General features: G+C 46.1%; 1 protein-coding gene across 6 annotated transcripts in view; it reads right to left on the bottom strand.

The window, feature by feature from the left end:
• The window catches only part of Dac (dachshund family transcription factor), a 181,560-nt gene extending 167,979 nt beyond the window's left edge, over nucleotides 1-13,581 (bottom strand). For 2 of the 6 annotated variants that reach the window (XM_083051731.1, XM_083051732.1), the window contains exon 1: nucleotides 11,021-13,578. In XM_083051731.1, coding sequence (XP_082907857.1) covers nucleotides 11,021-11,802 — 782 coding nt within the window. In that variant the 5' untranslated portion in view covers nucleotides 11,803-13,578. Of the gene's footprint in view, nucleotides 1-11,020 lie in introns of all 6 variants that reach the window. The other 4 variants (XM_083051733.1, XM_083051736.1, XM_083051734.1 and 1 more) reach the window with 4 other exon arrangements.
• Nucleotides 13,582-20,298: the final 6,717 nt, after the last annotated feature.

Genomic DNA, 20,298 nt, shown 5'->3' with positions numbered 1-20,298 from the left:
ATTCCGCCGCGATTAAAGGCCCAATTAAGTCCCGTTTTTGCAAGTCTGATTGTCCCACGATCGCGCAGCAATATCGTATATATACCCTCTCTGGATACGTACCGAGCACGCACGGTTAGTCGGTTGGCCGGTCTTATCTCGCGCGATGTGCGCGAATTAAAATGTACTTTATGGCCTGTGTCAGGCGATAATAATCGCCAGGCGAGACACCGCGCGCGAGGATCCTCGTCGTTACTTTTCTCGCGAGTGCGTTCAGGATATATATGTATGCACGGAACTTTCTCGACGATCGTCAACGGGATTAAAAAGAAATCGGCAGCTATCGCGATCGCGATTAGGCATGACCGGAAAGCGTAAAGTTAGTATAATTGAGGCAATTTCAATGTAACTATACGGACATAATTTTACTTACAAAACGTCAAACGATATTGTGCACAATTATGTTATAATTTATTCGCAGCGCGATGCGATCCGATCGTTGGCTCCTTGTCGGGGATCGACAAGTATCGCGTAAGTGTATATGTATCGTTATGTCATAACCACGCCAGAGATTAAATCGTTTAATAATTTTACAGCGATCTCGATGAATATAAATCCGCGCGTATCGATCTAGAAAATTTTGATAATTAAACCGAATCGAAACGTCGCGATTATTTTCTCCAATTTTGTCAGATTGCTCTACCTCGAGAAGACGCCATAACGAGCGACGTTGATAAATAGCGAACGCTTTCGAGAGCCAGAATCCCGCGTAATTACATGCCTATGCTCGCTCGTGGATATTCGCCAACACTTAAGATCGCGATTCGAACAGATCGTTTTATTCGATCTAGAAAATTATTCTCAATTATTCTTTTAAAATATTAAAAATCGATCGCAGCGTCGTGAATTAGCGCAATAATTGGAAATTTATTAATTTTTTCTCCTCTTTTTCCCGAAATATACAATAATATTTTCCCCCCAAATTAAATTATTAAAAATATTTCTTATCTCTCTCCATGTGAGCCATTTATTGCTGCATCTATCCTAATTAATTAATTCATTAATTAACTCGATCGTAATTTGTTATTGCCCTCAAGCGACAAACACGTGCAAACACCTGTCTGCGGAATCGTCATCGATGCAATCGACGATCCCGATCGGATATCGCGAAGCGAATAACGCAAAATATCCACGCTATATAGCCGAGCACAATCTGTGGTCGGATGTATCAATGTCAAACGCTAATAACACGACTGCTCGTTCGCGGGCGTCCTGAACTGTATGCAACAACAACGGCTGGCAGCTAATTCCGAACAATGATATAATTACATATTATTTGCTATATTATCTCGAATGCGCGATGGACGCGCAGACGTTAGAAGATTACGCGTTGTTACGGCGACCGGTTAGATACGACCGTTGATAGGAAGAAGTAATCCTCGAGATGCTGGAAAAACACGAATTAATTACGGAGCAAAACTTTTTCGTCGTACGCGCACGAAGAAGTTGCCGGCGATCGCGCAAGAAATCCACGTATATAGTTGCCGTCCTTGATTAAAAATTAAACTTAGCTTAAGTAACAAAAAGAGATGGCCTGACAGTCCTTAGTCGGCACTTTGTGAAGAAATGCCAATCAAAATTAGACGCTTAAATAGCCAAGAAAGAAATAAAAAAAAATGAAAACAATCGAAACGCCATACACTTTTTTTCCCCTTTCATCATCGACTGAGGTCATAGACCGGACGGATTCGTATTATTTGCACGCTGTTATGCTTGGACTGGAAGCATATGCACGGGAGTGCATATCTCTCTTTGTCGATTTGATGCGAAATCGCTCAGGATCGCGGAGAGAGGAAGAGAGATGGAATCGGATGATTCATTCCACGAGATTACATATAGAAATCTGGGCGTGCCGACCTAGAGCCGGTTCTCTTCTCGGTTCGGCTTCTTGAGATCGCGCGATGCCGTGTGTTAATGAAAAGGCGATTTCGGTTGATCCTAAAAATGATGCGGACTCGAATCGCAGCAATCGAATGCATATATATATATATATCGTTATGCGAACTTAATAACCCAACAAACTCGTTCATTTAGAGCAAATATCGTTGCTTACGTTATCGCGTATATTACTATCCGTATTTTAGCATGTACAGACACGCGATCAGCTGTTTTTCTTTATTCAGAAAATATTCGAGTTTCGACGACAAAACTTTAAGCAAAAGTATACATAAATCGCGCAACTCAGGTAAACGAATCATCGTCCAACTTAGATTCGTGCGACAATCGATATATTAATTATTCTCCCCCCCCCCTCTCTCTCTCTCTCTCAGCAACAACTATGAAGACTATATCAAGAATCTAGGAGCACTAATTTCGCCGCGGATTCCCGCATAACTTGTTCGATCGATATCTCGCGATCACGCGGCATTTATCCCGTAAGCCTACATTCGTGCGCGAAAGGGAAAAGCGCGTAAACGATCGCACGTAAAGTTGAGGTAAGGAAGCATCCGCGAAGAGACGTACATAGGTTCGAGAGAGAAAGAAAAGGAGAAAACTAGGAGGAAGAAGGAGCGGAATATCAAGGAGGAGAGGTGGGCATGCGTGCATCACGCGAGCGGACCGCACGCGTGTAAAGATGGCTCCTCGCCCGAGACAAAACCGGCAAACACCGCCCGAGTTGGCTGACTGGGCTGACGACTCCGCAGTCTGGGCACCCTTCAAGGGTATATCACAGGGGCTATCAAGCGTCCATGTACGTAAGATCGACTCGACATCGACTCGCGCGGGAATCATTACTATATAGGAGCAGCTACTCGAGAGCCCCGATTTTGATTGACGCGCGACGTAACGCCAAACTCGAACGGCACGCGAGCCAAATAGACGGCCTCGCTCGAAAGAAGCTGCCACTGCCTTCTCGATCGGCGCTGATTTTCGCCCTAACAAAGTCGCAAACAACCGCGATTTTACCGCCGTGATCCACGCCATATGGTGGCGCCGAAACGTCCTCGAACCGCGCCTCTATACCTACCGATCGTACTCAAATTATCCTCTTCGTAGCGCTATATAGGATCATAAGTAACTAGAGAAAGAAAATCCTATCAATTACGGTTGATGCTAATCGCGACGTTTGCGCAATCGATCCGGATAAGCATATGCGATATATAGGGAGCCGAGTTCTAACAACGACTTGATTCCTCTTAAACGTCCAAGTTCTAACTGCCACCTAGCTTCTCGGGGGTAGTCTCGTGCGTCGTTTAATTACCGTGTGTAACGAGTTGGAGTGGCTAGCGTGCACACGAAAGCCCTCTCTCGCGAAAGGGGTGCGATATGCTCGCTGACGTCGTCCACGAATCACTCGAAATTACCGAGTATCGTTGTGACAGGCCGCCTCGCGAGAGGCGGAAAGGACGCCTTTCGTGCAGTTTGCACACGGCCGCACCGGACGAAAACTTGAAATTCGTTCGGACTGCGGCATTCCGACGTGAGAGACCGTAATATCGCAGCGAGCGACGCATAATTATGGCAATTACACACATAGTGCAAATGCAGACTTTCCTGCGGAATTAAGAAGTTCTTGACCGCGTATATCGTAAATTATATTTTTCGTAATTCTCTCTGTGGGAAAATATATATCGCCGAATAAATTATTGCCTCTCTCTAGTTGTGTGATATCTGTTAGTTAATCGCAGCGTAATAATTCGATGGTCGAGCAACGCGAAACCCTGTCGAAATGTTTCGAAATGTTTCCCGAACCATTTCCGGCCAATCAATCATTTCGTAAATTATATATGTGACACGGACAGTCTCTCTATGTTGATCAAACTAGATATATACAATGCCGTACACATTTCAGCATTCGATTGATCAATGTAATCTGAACGAGACACAAGCGGTTTCGTAATCTTTTCATAAATGAAAACGTGAGTAACGATATCATGAAGATAATAATCTGTCCCGGGTAAACAAACGCAGAGAAGTATAAAAAAAAAAGAGGTGGAAGAAACTAATCGTCTAATGCAAATCTCCACTATCGGATATGAGCGATTACGATAATAAGTTGGCGATATATAGTCGAGGCAAAGAGAGGATTCATATTGACCTTCGGATCAATTCCGTTAAATCCGCGGTCGCATAAAATTGTTGCCGTAAAGGATTTACGGACCTGAGCGCGCCGGTAGCACGACACGTCCACGACGAGGCTCGCTCTATCGAGGCACAGCTTACTCGACGTGAACACGCGATTGCATGTACAAACGCGGGATTCTTAAACGCGTCTCCCGAGAGAGATGGTTAAGAGCCCGCGGTGCCCGCGCTGAACATTTTCCGTAATACGGGACACGATACTACGAGAATCCATAAGACAGTATCGATTAAAGGAAGCATTACATATTTCGTAATAAAGCTTTCTTTCGAAGCCGCGCAGTCTATCTTGTCGTTTATGATGAAACACGATCGCCCTGATTGATAAAAAGGCAGACAATTTTTCAAAAGATTTCCCGCGATTTGTTCAATTAATCGATCCATCGATAAATCTATCTCGAAATTATTTGCGAATTTATGTGTAATGAATAATATATTGTCGTGTTAGAGATGGGGGATTTCATCCAATCTGGGGGTAAGGACGAAAACGCAGAAGGATTAAGGACCCTTGTTTCGCTCGATGAGTCGTATCGCGTTTTAGTCACCGGGCGAGAGCAAAAGATGCGCTCTTGGGGATAGTTCTTTACGAGGGCGGCGGGCGTCGCAACAAGGGTGAATCAAGGGGAAAGAACGAAACGGGACTCGTGGGTCCCGCCGCCGCAGTCAGCTGTTTTAATGTGGGTCACTGGTTCGCGCAGAAACAATCGATTTTGGTTCCTGTGTGACGCGACGTGTGCGTAGGCCATTGTTAAAAGTGTGTAACGCAACCCCGAGCGCTCTCGTCGATGAGAAAAACGCTCCGACCGAATCTCGTCGCCAATCTTGTTGCACACGCTCGTCTCGGAAATGCGATTAACTCGAGAGATTTTATACGCTTTTACTGTTTCCAGATCTACGATAAAATCTACAAAAATTGTATATACCATATGTAGAAAAAAATAATTATAAATGTTAGTAATTGAATATTAATTAAAGTTGTGCAGCGAAAAAAGATTATACGCAATATAAACGATTTTGAAATACAGCGTATCATTTAAGTTCTGTGAAAGAATCATTTGTCTTCTGAATGATACGAGAAATGACGAGGGAAATTAACTTTCGCGGTTCGATCGAATCCTACCGTATCCTCCGACGCATCGTGATTGGCGAGAATTAATACAGCGCGGCAGAAAATACAAAATATCGACGCAACAGTCGCGTATTTAACGCCTTAAATTGGGAGCCTTTCTTATAGGTTCCATCGAATATATACGGCACGATAGGGAAACGCATCGGGGAACGCCGAAAGGGAAACGCGGAACGGGAGCCTGGCGCCATTGCGATACAATACGGGGCCCCGATGACTTGCATTTGTATCTCGCCATCAAGAGGCCTCGTGATTATAGCCATGGGCCCGCTCGCATCCTGCTCTCTCTCCTTCCCGGCTCTCCTCTCCATTCTGGGCGTACCGTACACGAGTTCCCATCGTCCTCGAGAAAGGATCTCGTCTTACCGCATGCAGACGGCCGGCAGACGATATAGATCGCGATAATAATATTGTGACTTTATCATTGCACGCGCAGCCAACACACTCTCCCTCCTCGCCTATTCTTCCTAGATGCAAATCACAACGCTCTCCTTAATTATTCCGCAGCAGTTTGACGGATCATTTCGCGATCAGACATCGAATGGTGAAAAAAAGAGACAATTGAAATTTTCTTTAAATCGACTAGCAAGTATATAAAACGCGACCAAGTTTACAGCGTGTTACGATAATTCGAAATCATTCAAAACGTAATCGCAAACAAGTTTTAACAATTTTTTTTTACATTTTTTTGCCAAAGAAGGAAAATCGTTAAGCTTCCTAAGGTTTGCAAACCTAGGAAAAAATAAAAGAAAAGTGGCGAATATTTCGCATGGCTATACAACGGTCGGCCATCTTTGACCAACGTTATAGTACGAGAAGCAGCAGCGTCAAAAAGAGGAAGAAGTACGGAGAAACAACGAAAGAAAGAACGTTGGGTGGGTGGGTGGGTGGGTAGGTCGGTTTAATCCTTCTTGTTTGTCTTTGCATTAATTATCCAGAATTAAGAACGCTGCTCGACCGCGGCGCGGCGCCGCGCGCAGCCGGATTACTGGCTTTATTATTACTTGTTGCAGATTATTAATTACCGAGAATTATGAGCGAAGCGCGGGAATAGGCTGTGGGTGGCGATGGCGATGGCGAGCGGCGTCGTAGGCGGAGGGCGGCGGACGGATGCTGGGAAGAAAGGCAGCTATCCCTCTCAGATTTGTGTTTTCAATTAATTTCCGTAAATTAAGAACGATTGTGTAAGAAGAGATTAGTGACCGCTGGCCGTGCTTTCGAAAGCTGTAAAGATACCGTAAATGTAGAAGGCCGCTCCGGGTGCTCTGGTTTCTCGAGTGTGGCGCGAAGTAATTAAACTCGATAAACTATAAGCTACAGCTGCTAGAGACCGTCGAATAAATAAATAAATAAATAAATATGTAAGCGATAGTCCCCGATGTTGGCGAATATATTATTAAATAGCTCTGGCGCGAGCACCGAAATGGCTAATAACTGACCGGCGTATAAGGATGCGTTATGACGCACTCACTTTTCCAATCGAGGCGAAACAGTTTCCACTTTTTTTTTATCAATAAAAAGCCAGCGTGCGGCTGTGTTTTTATCGCCTTACTGTATATTATAAAGTTCAAGGCTCTATATTCGCTTCGCGGTTTTCATCGATTGCAGTTGCCTGTGAATTATTCTCACGGCAACTAGTACACGGCAAACGCGCGGACTTCGTTTTCGATTATGGGATTAATCGACAAGCAGATTTAATGGAGAGACACGCACATACACATGCGTACACGTCGTGGGGGAGTCTACGGGCGCGTATATATATATATATATATATATATATATATATATATGTATCTCGATGAAAAGTAATGCTAACAATGGGGTCATGCGAGCCTTTATAATATCACGCTGGCGGCCCAATTCCCCGTGCAGGATACGGAACGGGAAAAAAAGGCCGAGAGGCCTGCCAGCTGCTGTAAACGATACAATTACCAGATAGATACGTTCTCGTGTGTACGGAGAGAAAGAAGGAAAGAGAGAGAGAGAGAGAGGGTGAGAAAGAGGAGAGACCGATCGTCCTCTCCACTCGGCGTTGCTGGCTGCAGCAAAAGAATCGAGAGCGATCCCTTTTCGAGACGTCCGTCGAATAATATCGCGATGCTTTCCGTGGAGCCACGGAGAGGAGAAAGAGAAAGAGCACAGTCGCGTTCATACGAGGACTTTACCGAGCCCTATTTGTGTATTCGTGCAGTTAACACGAGCGCATAGATATTAAAAGCTTACGTAGCCTATAACCACGCATCGGCGCACGGCAACAACCAGGAGCTGGGAGGAGCGAGCAGAGGAAATAAATATTAATAACGGCTTTCTGCTGCTCTCTCTCTCTCTCTCTCTGTTCTATACTCTTGCTCTCCCCCTTTTCACCCCCTCTCTTCTCCGGTTCTATTCTCTGTGTACCACCCCTTCTTTCCTCTCTCCTCCCTGTGTCTCTCGCTCTCTCACAATATGTCTGTGCATTGTTAGAGCCATTACGGGAGCCAATTAATCTATGCACAATTTTATAATTAAACGGCTAATAGCGCATAGAATTATAGTCCAGGGCCGCGCGCACTCCCACGTAGTTTCTGGCTGGCTGTTGTTATGCCAGGTACATACTAGGCGCCGCGTTCACCAGGAAGAATAAAGAAAAATCACGTTGTACCTTTCGCGTTCTCCTCTGTGCTTTTTCCTTCTTTTCCTTCTTTGTCTTCCCGGCGCGACCTCTTTTCGCGGATTCCCAATTAGAGGCTCGACTCCGAATAGGTAGTTTGCGCGCGATCGTTCGTTCGTCCGACCGAGTTAGGCGAATTAATTGATATAATTGACTCGTCTCGTTAGCTATGCGCAACGCGGCCGCATTATTATTTCCTCGCCGATTACCGTAGGGCCCTCATAAATATAAATATATTTATATACGACGCGAGTAATTATATCGCAATCAATTACTCTTTTCAGCCTATAACAGGAATATCTGTTGCGTTTTCGATCGAGATAGCGGTTCTCAGATACGCGTCTTGGAGAGAAAAGTCGAAAAGCACCTGGGTTGTCAGAGAGGCAGCGTGATCTCGCGATGAGAAATAAACGCGGCATTTAAAAATACACCGAGCGGCAGTAACGATTCACGCATTGTGCGCTCGTTACCACGCGTGTCCCGTGCACGCGCACGCGGTTCCGCATAGCGAGCTCGGCACGCGGCTCTCCGCATTCGTCGCTGTCGTCTGCATACACATATACTCTCCGCTTTTTAACGTTATTATTTACTCGGGAGCGAAAGACGAAATCCGACGCAATTTGGTCCTATATCTCCGAGCCGTCCGGACGCAGCAGCCGGCGCCGCGCAGTAAACCGCAAGAAAAATCCCCCTGAATTATCGGTGCGGTTCTGGGCACATGCTGTTGTATCGGTCCGATAGAAGCGTAGAACGGGGTCGATGTGCACTCGTATATACATGTATAGGTATGCATCGTGTATGTGTAGGTGTGTGTTTGACTCGTCGTAGATGTGGTTCGCCTGTGTGTATCCGTTGCTGCCGCTACCGTTGCCGTGCATTATCAGAATGTAACGACGTCAGCGGTACACGCGATCGGACCGCACAGGAAGGCCGTGTCGCAGCCTCTTGATCATCCTATTTTTCAAGCGACCGCGCCGTCTCGCTTTTTTCCCCGATCGATATCCGCGCGATCCTCCGCGATCCGAATAAATGGGGAAATGCAAACAGTTTGTGTCGAAAAACGATCTTGTTCCTTTCATTTTCGAAACCGAATGCAGCGACGAATGTTATCGAATATATAATTGTCACCAATAATTAATCGTCACTTGCTTTTGACATTAATTAAAATAATTATAAATATGAAAAGAATTTTCATAAACAGTTTCGTGAAATAAACAGCAAGTCGATTGTTCTTTCTAGATTGAAACAAATTTTACAATGTTGTTATATGAGAGACAGAGAAAGAGAGATCTTTTAATGAAATAGAGAAATAAAATTATTCAACTTACAAGAGAGAATATGATGCCGAGAGGAAATTGGTCGCTAATCGAGCTACAACCCGACGATTCCGCGTAGACGATCGCGAGAAAGAATAAACTGTATACATACGATAAAATACGTAAAAAACGAGCTCTCGGGAAAGGGCGAGACCCGCACGAGCCGACGGCTCGCGAAGTTCTGTTCTGCGACTGCTACTTCGGATTATTCGGATCCCTGCGATCCCTACGAGTTTCCTCCTTCCTTCCTCTCGCCCTCGCTCTCTCCTTCTGGCTATCTCCGGCTCTTTCACTCTGTCCCTCGGGATATCCCTCGATTCCCTCTCGCTCTGTCCCTCTCTCCGTGTCGCGTTGAATCCGTTTCCGTTGTGACTGCCGCTGCGCGTCGCTCGCCGAACAAATATTGCCCATTTGCCGTTTAGATTCGCGGTTTGTCGCGTATCTCGAAGAATTTCGTTCGTTTCCCGACAATTAAACGGTACAAAAAAAATCGACCGATTATATCGAGAGTGCATCGACGGAGATTGCGCCGAATCTATCGGTTGATACGAAGCATCGAGTAATGGGATGATCTGGATTTGATAAACGCGATCTCGTGCGAGAGGACAACACTTTAGCCGACGACCTTAAATCCCCTCGTTCCGTTTACCATTCCGTTTCGTCTGTCGTCTACCTCGTGGGTGGGGGGGGAGAGAGAGAGAGAGAGAAAGAGAAAGAGAGCTTGTACAACACCAGGCTCTCCTCCTCTCGCTCGGCATCCTCTCTTTCTCTCCCTCGCCGGGGACGATTCATTCAGAGAAACTGCCGTGAAAGGGACACCTGTTGGCGCGGAAACTTGGTGACAATCCTAGAAACGAGAAGCACGTGCCGATGCCGTGACTCGGATATCTTAATTCTCTCTCTGTATTTTCCTTTGCCATCGCGGTGCATCGGTGCACGCGATTGCTCTCCTACTTGAAATGAAAATTATTTTACAAGTGGACGCGATACGTCTCTCATTTCTGGCATAATTCTCGCGTGTGTAAATAAAATAAAGGCTATTGAATGCCGAAACGGCATTCCTTTCAAAACGCGAAATGCAATCTCGCGAAGCAATTTCGATGCATGAGGATCGCTCGTGAATCGCCTATACGGAAAAAGCCCGAGGGTCACCGGGAGCCGTTCTCGATGATGATCAAGTCTTAAGGAGCGGTAGGTGGTGCACAATTAAAGTACTTTTTGGCCGACTGGTAGCGGGCGCGAAAGCCGAGGTACAGGCGAAGATAAAGTGCTGCCCAGGGGCGACACCGCGCGTTATTAATGTATGCGAGGATCGTAGCTTCCGTTTGCAGCGCCGAAGAAGCAAAAGCTCGCGCGTTAAAATGTGTGCGCGCAGATACGCGAGCCGTATTTCCGGAATCTTTTTCTTCTTCCCCTTCCCGTTATAAAAATTGACTCGCATTAACTATCGATAACTAGTCGAAAGATATCCACTATTCTGTCACTAATCTGAATTTTCAAATTCGTTTTGCAGAAACGTCCGGAACATAGCAATGCAATGGCATGATCGCCACGAGGCAGAATGGAGGATGTCAAAACTGGTTTCATCGAAATTACCAGTCACGATTCCGAGCTCTGTTCTCTTCTGCTCGCTCCGCACACTCGCTCGACAATTTCGTTATTACCGAACTTGGAGGAACGTAAATTTTTCTTCGACCAAAGAATGCCTATTCACGAGAATCGCAATGGACAACCTAATCGAGGAAGAAAGCGGACAACTAGACGAGAAGGACCGTCGTCGCGTCATCTCTCATGAGCGTCGTCACCTACCTGGCCGTGGTGCAGTCCCTGTAAAGAACGTCGAAGTCCTTGCAGCTGAGCAGCTTGCACCGATTGACGCCGGGCTGGATGGCTCCGAGGCCGCGTAAGATTCTAACTTGCTCGACGTTACACACCAACGGCACGATATCCAGCCGCTTGAGCTTGGTGTAGACTGTGTGAAGGCCGCCCACGAGATGTTTGAGAAACAGCTCGAAGGCCTGCGGCAGGCAGAGCATCGTGTCGCCGGCGATAATGAACGCCGCGACTTTTTGGCCGCGATAATCGACCAACTTGCACTCGTTGGCGGTAGGATCGCTGGTACTGATCGGTGGCGGGCTGTTGTAAGATCTCGGCGGTAGGACCGCGTGATGAGCGGCCATCAGCTCCAACGGCGAGCCATGGTGACCGCTCAGCATCCCGCCGAGCTGGCCCAGCAGTCCCAGTCCCGGCGGCGGTAATCCCGGCATACGAGGAACCATTCCGGGCGGTGCCCCGGGTCCACCCCCGGCTGACAACGGCGGTGGACTCAGAGGAAGACCCTGGGGTGGCGAACCTCTCGTGGGCGATCCCGGTGTCGGCACCCCGCGATGTTGCTGCTGATGATCGCGGATCTGATCGCGGATCTGATCGCGCCCGTGCGACTGCTGATGGGACGGCGGCGGTTGATGCTGACTGCCGTGGAGTTGCTGACTCTGCTGCGTCGACGGGCTGTGCGGATGTTTCGGACTGCCGGTTATGGGACTGGCACGGCTGCTGTGATCGGAAGAGCTGTCCATCGCTCCGTGGTCCATGGAGGGTCGGAAACGCGCGTTCCTATTCTTCCTCGTAGAGACGACGAGACACTCTGCCACGTCGTTGTCGCCAGCGATACGGTCCGTGTCTCTGACGTTCAATGTCGCGTCACTGTGTTCGCTCGCTGGCGAATATCGCGGTGCGACTCGAACGTAGGAACGTGGATCCTTTCAATGCATGTTAAAGCATGTTTCTTCCAATGCTCTTCGTGAGCTTTCTTCGACGATGATTAACGTGTACCGCGACTGATTTCCGATTTTTAAACTCCGCCGCAAACTAGCACTCTTCGAACGTGTCGCTTATCACTGCAAGGAAGAGTTGCGCGTCTCGATACGAGTCAAACCGCACGATTTCTTCAGTCCTAATACGCACGTGAACCTCTGTGTCCATAACAAATTTTTAGTCCACCACGCGAATATTTGATTTTCACCGATCCATCGCGAAAATGTTTAACTCGACAGCTTACTCGCAACAATAACGATGACGATTACGAGGATGACAACGAAAACGACGACGACGACGATGACAGTTGTTGCGAACGACAACAGTCTTCGGCACTGAGTTTATCAGCGAGACATAGCAACTTGTTCACTAGCTCACGATGATGTCTTCATATCACAACAAACGGAAAACGACTACACCACGACGATTGCACCGGGATAAGAGAAACGCGTAAATACGAGAGAACCGCAACGTGTATACACGAGATATGACTGTGACAATGTCAATGATGAGATGACAGCGAGGATGTCGACGGCGACGGCGACGACGGCGACGGCGACGACGACGGCGACGGCGGTGGTGGCGGCGGCGGCGACGATGACGACGGAGGCGGCTGCCGCGGTAACTCGCAGGGACGCGCGTCGCTCGTTCTCAAAGTAGCAAACGCTCTCTCGGTCGAGTCGGGAGTATTTCCCTACCCAGTCACAGATGTAATAAATAAAAACATCAGTGGGAGCCCGACAAACGGGGAGGATGGGCGTTCTGTGCGCACAACCGACTATCCGGTTGGCGGAGCCACCAGGGCGGCTGTTCTCGCTATTGGACGGCAGGCTAACACTGTCTACGCCTTTCGAACCTTCCCTCCGGGTGGCGGCAGTTTGGCCAACCGCCCCCCGCATCCCCCACTATTTGCCAACCTCTGCCACCGACGTGGTAGACGACGACGACGACGACGACTACGCGGACGAGGACGGTTCCGGGGGCTACCAACACAGAGGGACAACCAGACGCAGACGCGCGGAGAGCCTGAGGACAGTACGACTGAAACGTACCGACGACGGTGCGAGTGGGGGATTTCTTCTTTTACTCTCGCCGGGTTTGTCTTCTTTCGCGTTGCGGGTCTTACATTCTCTTTCCTGCCTCGGCGCGCGTTCCTCCTCGCCCCACTCTCTCTCTCTCTCGCTACTTTTATATCTTTCACTCTTGTCTCTTACTCACATGCTGTTCTTCTCTCGGGCACCTTACTCAGTCTCTTGACTCGGCTCTTATTTCTCTTCTTCCTTTGATTGTCTGCATTATTTCCGTCGTAGTGTTTCGTTCGTGACTCCTCCGCTTCATTATGTCCGATGGTCTAATTCTTCATGTTTTATTATTTTTTACTTTTAATTTATTCTTAAATATTATCCTCGATTCTCTGAAATCGTATGCCATTCTAATATTTTTCTCATTTTTTTCTTATCTTTTTGATTATTCTTGCCTCTTCGCCCTTCTCTCGCCACCCTCCACATTTTCCAGATTCGCACTCTCTCGCGCGACCAGTCGTCTCTACCTTCTGTGTATATGTTTTCTTCTTCGCTCGCTCCCGTCTGCCCTATACTCTCGCTTCATCTCTCTTCTTCGTCATCTCCCTCTGCGTTAGGCTCGCACACATGTACTGCCCGCGTCTCTATCTCTCTCTCCCTCTTTCTCCCACTGTTCCCTGTCCCTACGACGAAGAATGTCGCCAACGTTCGAATCGATCGCTCGCTTTCGCGCGCGCTGCCTCCCTTCTTCACCCTTCTGCCATCCGCGAACCTACTCTCCCTCTCCCTCCCTCTATCTCCCCCTCACCCTCTCACTCCGCGCTTCTCTCTCTTTCCTCTACTACCTCGTTCACCTCCTTCTCCACTACCCTCTCCTACTCTTTCCTCAGATCTCCTCTACCATATTCGCCATCAGCATTACACGCGCGCACTTATTTCTTCTGTAGGTAACTCCGCTTTCCTTGCGATCTCTCTCCTGCTCCGTCACCCCCTTACGCCTTCACCCACCCTTAGTCCATCTACCCTCTCTCCGCGCCGTGCGCGCCTTTGCGTTTCCTCCGCCTCTCCATCCCCACCAGTCCGACACACAGGATAGTCTACACTCTCCGACACGGTTAGGGTATGGGTGCTTAATATCTTTGTGCCATACCCAAGGCGCCCGTATCCGCCGACAGTTCCTGGAGGTGAATTTTGCCGCGATCGAGTACCTCGATTCGCGGGACAGAGATGAAAATCATAAGTGCGAAACGAGTACGAGTAATTTTACACACGAGTAGACAAACAAAATACTTTATCTTTTTAAAAATAAACGTAAATATATCGCCGATTAAAAAGAGCTCGAATAAAGAAGCACCCACATATTTGTATTCGCATGCTAAATAATTTTATATACCGCGTACATCCGAAATGTTTTATCATAAATTAAATCAGAAGAGCGTCAACTTTTTTCTCTTGAATTTTAATCGCATCTTAAACGCTTCCCGGTTCCGCTCAAGCGGAAGTGCGAAAAATATATTTGGTAGGGATGATTCGGCGGAGACGGTCGCCGATTATCTCGTCATAGACGCTTCTGATAGCAACAGGAAGGGAAAGAAGTCTAGCGTTCTCTCTTCTCTTTTGGCCAATCAACCCCTCATCGTCCCTCGTCGGCCCGGTGACCCAGATTTGCTAGGGAGACCCTTCGCGATGCAAGTATCGTCGTATGCGTTTATACCGATACGTTCGTGCGATCAAACACATGCATACATAAATACACGCATATACAAATACGCATGCACATGCAGACACAGGCGTACGCATACTCGTGTGTATACAGATTCTACTGTCCGTAAATACGTTTACTCAAAACAGCTGATCCCTACCTCGTAGATTTCGAAACGAAGCAAAACCCCCTGGGCTTATCTTTCATTGAGCGCGAGCGCGCATAAGCGAAAAGCTTGATCTATTCTTGCACTTGTAAATCTAGCTTGCGTGCGAGTCAACGTAAATTCCACATTCTTAATCCTACATCATCCTGCACGTTAATTGATATTTTGCATTTTCTACGTGAATCATAATTAATTATTCCGCGCTGTAATATTCGAGCACAGACGCGCTTGATATCTCATAAATGTATCTAAGATATATATGTATATTACGATCAATATTTTATAATAATTATATTGTATCGCTCGCATAATTGCGCACATGTAATAGATTCGCTGTTAATTGTGTGCTAATAACCTGAAAAAAAGTTTACAGCAGACAAGTTTATTATAAAGCGATATTATTGTGGTATCGAAACACGGTTGAATAAATATGACAAATCGCGATACACCAGATAAGCGCCTATCGACAAATATACCTAGACTCGATGAGCAACTTTTCCAAAATGGCATAAGAATCGTCCTTTGTCTTGCGAGAAGACAATCGATCATGAGATCGATGTGCGTGGTCCGGACAAGTCGGAGGGAACGAGGGAACGGGGGGGGGGGGCAGGGCAACCGGTAGGGGACCGATGTTTGCCGCGACCTAAACCACGTCCAATTAGTGGAATTAATACCGGCTAGGCTTTGGGGGAGCTAATGCCTCTGTGTGTGCATACCTACGGGTATGCGCGCCGATGACTGCACTTTCCTTCGTACGTAATGAAGGACAGTCCCGTCGTCGATGCATTCGCTCGTGGAAACGCGATCACCACCGGTCTCCTCTTGTCCTCTGCGGTCACCGATGAAATTCCGTAACTCTACAGATTGTGCGACGATACTCCGCTGAATCGTTGTCGCGAGAAAAGAAATGGCTCTCATCGAGATATTAAATTATAAAACGCGTTGCACGCTAGACCATAATTATATCAATGATAATAAACAAATGTCAATCGTCGCATTGTCTTATCTTGTTATATCATGTTTCTTGAAAAGAGAAATTATCAAGAAACTATCAGCAATTCGATATCGAGTTAATGACACGTAAAAAAAATCTAATTAACGATAAATTGTCCTAATTCATTCTTCGGAGCATTTCAGAGACTGTCAATTATCGGAAATTTATTTCGGATATTACACTCGATGGCACGCATGTCGCTTCTTCGCTCTCTGTCTATCGCGTTTCCCTCTTTCTCTCTCATCTATCTATCTATCTATTTTTCGAAAGCACACCTCGATATCGCTCCTCGTGTTCGCGTTTGGCGCGAGGTTTGGCACGATGGGGAACGAGCGCCGGGCATTTTCAGACAGGCCACCGTGTGATACGCATTGTTCGTCCTGGACGTCGCCGCCGTCGCCACCGTAGTCCCTGTTACCGCTCGTTGCCCACCCCGCTACAGATACGCGCTTAGCGCAACACGGTGTGTTTGCATCGTGCATAGCTGTTACGTAACCCTCGTCATTGTTTGCGCATCGTCGTTACACGCCTATATGGAGAAAGGGAGGACGGGGAGGGTGGTCATTCTCTCTCTCTCTCTCTCTCTCTCTCTCTCTCTCTCTGCCACCGTTGCGAACGAAAGGCGGATGGAAAAAAAAAGAAGCGAACGGATTTTTGCTCGTCTCGCGTGTTTAGAATACAAGCGCATCTAGAGGCAGCCGAGCAGAGGACCCGCGCGTCGAGAGGACCGCATCGAGAACACAGGCCCGATTGCACTTTTCGATGTTCACGCCGTGCGCACTTTCATCGCGTATTTTCTTCCTCTTTCAGTCTCTTACCGGTACGCGTTTCACTGTTGGATGAACTCCCGTGGCGGATGAATATCGATCGTTACGAAGCTCTCTCGCTCTCTCTCTCTCGTTGGAATATGTATCGTGCGAATGCCAATTCTACCGTTTTAATTTTGCATCGGCACGCGGCTATTGAAATCACAATCGCAGAATCAATCGGTATACGTAGCCAAATTTGTCCGTTCGCCGGGCGAGAACAACAAGCGAGCGATATGCAAACGAGCGAGTGTCGACGGACAGAGAGAGAGAGAGAGAGAGAGAGAGAGAGAGAGAGAGAGAGAGAGAGAGAGAGAGAGAGAAGGAGAACAAGCGAGCGAGAGCGAGGCGCGGAGAGGGTGGGATGGTTTACATTTTCCAGATTGAAATGTTAACCCAGTAGAAAGGTGGTCGGCATGCGTGTGCATTACGGCCGATAACCCGATAACGCCAAGCCGCGTCGGTGTGTATGCATCACGCCCTTACATCCAGCATCCCCGTTCTAGTCCGCAATGAAGCAATCACCGTCGATAAGCATTGTACAGATCCGGCACAATGGACAAGACTTTCCAGCCTCTCCCTGCCTCTCCACCTGCTCTCCTTTATCTCTGCCTCCCTCTGCCCCGATGAAATCCCAAATCTAATCTTCCGCGATCGAATAGCCGTCCGAATTATAAACAGAAGCGATCTCTTCATTTCTTTTCTGTCGTTGACTTCGAAATTTTCTCTTAATCGGCGTTATCGATACTCCCTACTCTCGAAACGATTTATATTAAAATTACTAATAATTACTTTGCTCGACAAAGACATTAATTTTAACGAGTATAATTTGGTTTCTGTTTATTTTGTTTTAAACGTCGACGATACTTTTTTGCATCGGAAACGTGACAAGATTAAACGCGAAAGTTATTGAGGAGGCCTATGTTTTATGATCGCTTCATCTGACGCGCTATATAAGTAGTGGCCTATTTGCATACAAGCCTTTCCCTCCATATAGCGTTAAGATTAAAAAATCAATCGTGGATAAAATTGTCAAGAGTGTAATGTGAAATTTAATTGCGCCGGCTAATAGAATATGCACGATCGAAACCACGATCGAAAGTGTTTCTCTCGCAGACAAGTTGGTAAGGAAAAAAAAAAGTGACGAGAGAGTCCAAATAAAGTAGACAAAGGGGCGCGATGAAAAACGACTGCAATTTTTCTCGATACCGATGCCGGGCGTTCGGTTTTTCACTGTGGCTTGCGCGCAACTAATTACCCGTATGCCACGTGTTATTATAAATAGCCAATCGTTACCGGCACAGCCGCATTCACGATTCGCCCATAATGGCGTGTTATCGGATAAATAAAACAGATAGCCGGGAGAGAGGGTGCGCCTCGATTATACGTCGGCATCCCCTGCAAACGCAGCTCTCTACTCGCGCGGCCCGCAATTTCTCGTTATTATTTTAGCACATTCAGACGCGATAGATACACATTTACGATAGATACACAAATTGCGGCGCGCATGCTCGCGCACGCATCATCGTGTATGTGAAGCTGGCGTCTCATTTCGCAAACAAAAAAAAATTGTTTTTAGAAGACAGAACTCTTTTTAGAACTCATGTAGAACTATACATTTTTTTAATTTTGATAATTACTGATAAAGAAAATAGGATAAAGTGAGACGCTCCGTAATTTGGCATCTCAGTTTGTCCCAAGACATTTTCGTTGCTTTAATGGGCAGAACTATTTGTTTAAACTCTATATAGAAATCAAGACCTTTAGAAATTGTTGAAAATAAAGCTACAAGTTTTAATTATTTATGAGTTTTCATGAAATGAGACGCCAACTTCACACACCCCTATTACCGCTATAGAAATATTATAAAATAAACAATTTCTCACTCACCGATCACCGATACGTGCAATAGCGAAGTTGTAGTACAGCATGTTGATCTGAAAACAAAATATTCATATTATACATTTGTATATATAATAATAAATATAATAATAATAAATATAAGTCTCTTATATAAAAATCTGAAATATAAGTCTTTTTTTTTATTTTAATTATTTATGAATATTATTTATTAAGTATTGATATTATTATTTATTAAATATTTATTAATAAATAATTCTGTATATAAGCTATATAATTATATCTACGTAAAAATTTATATATTTAAAAATCTTAATTAATTTAAATATTTTATTCTAAATATTTTTTAAGAGAGGATTTAAAATAAAGTTTCTAAGATATTTTATATGCATAAAAATAGTGCATCTAATGTAAAATAAATTCCGTGGAGATATAGAGCAAGTATAATTTTACCAGACTTAATAAATTAAATATATTATAAATTGTATTTATGCATACCTCGCAGTTGTCCCGCTGTCGCCTGATGCCTCCCCGGGCCTCCTCCTCCTCTCTTGGTCGACCGGCATTCGTAGCACTCACGACACTCGCGAAAACACGAATAATTACGATCGCCCGACACTTTACAGGGCATTCTCGATACGCGAAATTTTATACGACATTCCCGACGCGCGACACTTTACACGGCACTCCCGACACGACGCGTGAATCGCACAGTTGCCTCACAGTTGCGCCCGCTGTCGATGCCTTCCCGGGTCTTCTCCTCCTCCTCTCCTATCAATCCTCTCTTACCTGTAATAACAAATAAAATACACACACATATATATATATATATATATATATATATATAGATACTTAAAGAAATATAACAAAAATTATGTGTTTTTTAAAAGAAATTATATACTTATTTTGCATACCTTGCAGTTGCCCCGTCGTTGCCCGATGCCACCAGGCCTCCTCCTCCTCTCTTGGTCGATGGTAGCACTCACGACATTCGCGAAAAATTACGAATAATTACGATGGCCCTACATTTTACACGGCACTCCCGACACGCGAAATTTTACACGGCACTCCCGACACGACGCGTGAATCGCACTGGTATCGCAATGCTACCTGTAACAAATAAAATACATACATATATTAGAATAATTTTATTATTTCGCATCATAACATACACAATATAAATATATAAGTTAGAATTAACGATAGATATATCCACGGATCGAATTAATCTTGATAAAACGAATCTTTTTGTTATTGATATTGACGGCAACGGTGGCAAAACGCGTCTCTGCGAAACACATACATATACACATACTGGGCAGTATAGTTTTCGCCACACGCGGTATTCAAGCTAAATACATTAGAAAGCTCATTTAAATACGACACAATGGCGAAGCCGGGCGCCGTGTCGTCCGGATAAATTTGTTGGCCGAAGTAATACTGTCCATCGCGTTTCCTGACGCGTCATTCTCCCGCGAATCGATCGCGTCCGCATCGTGCAACCACGGGGGAAACTCGGTTGTTATTCGAGAGATCGCGGTACAACCGGCAACCGATTTTAATTACTTTAACGACATTTATCCATTCCCCGAGCGACGATGGCGCGCGAGCGGCATTTTCGGCGGTTGCGCGAGCCCGACGTCAATACTTTCCCGTGGCAAACGCCGCGGAAGACAATCGCGTTGACACCCCGTGATGGATGTCCCGCCTGCTCAAAATACCC

Source organism: Prenolepis imparis, unplaced genomic scaffold (genome assembly GCF_030444845.1).
Source record: "Prenolepis imparis isolate NDT839.2.m4 unplaced genomic scaffold, iyPreImpa1.0 SCAF_12, whole genome shotgun sequence".
NCBI classification, from domain to species: Eukaryota; Metazoa; Arthropoda; class Insecta; order Hymenoptera; family Formicidae; genus Prenolepis; species Prenolepis imparis.
This window is presented reverse-complemented; position numbering and strand designations above follow the sequence as displayed.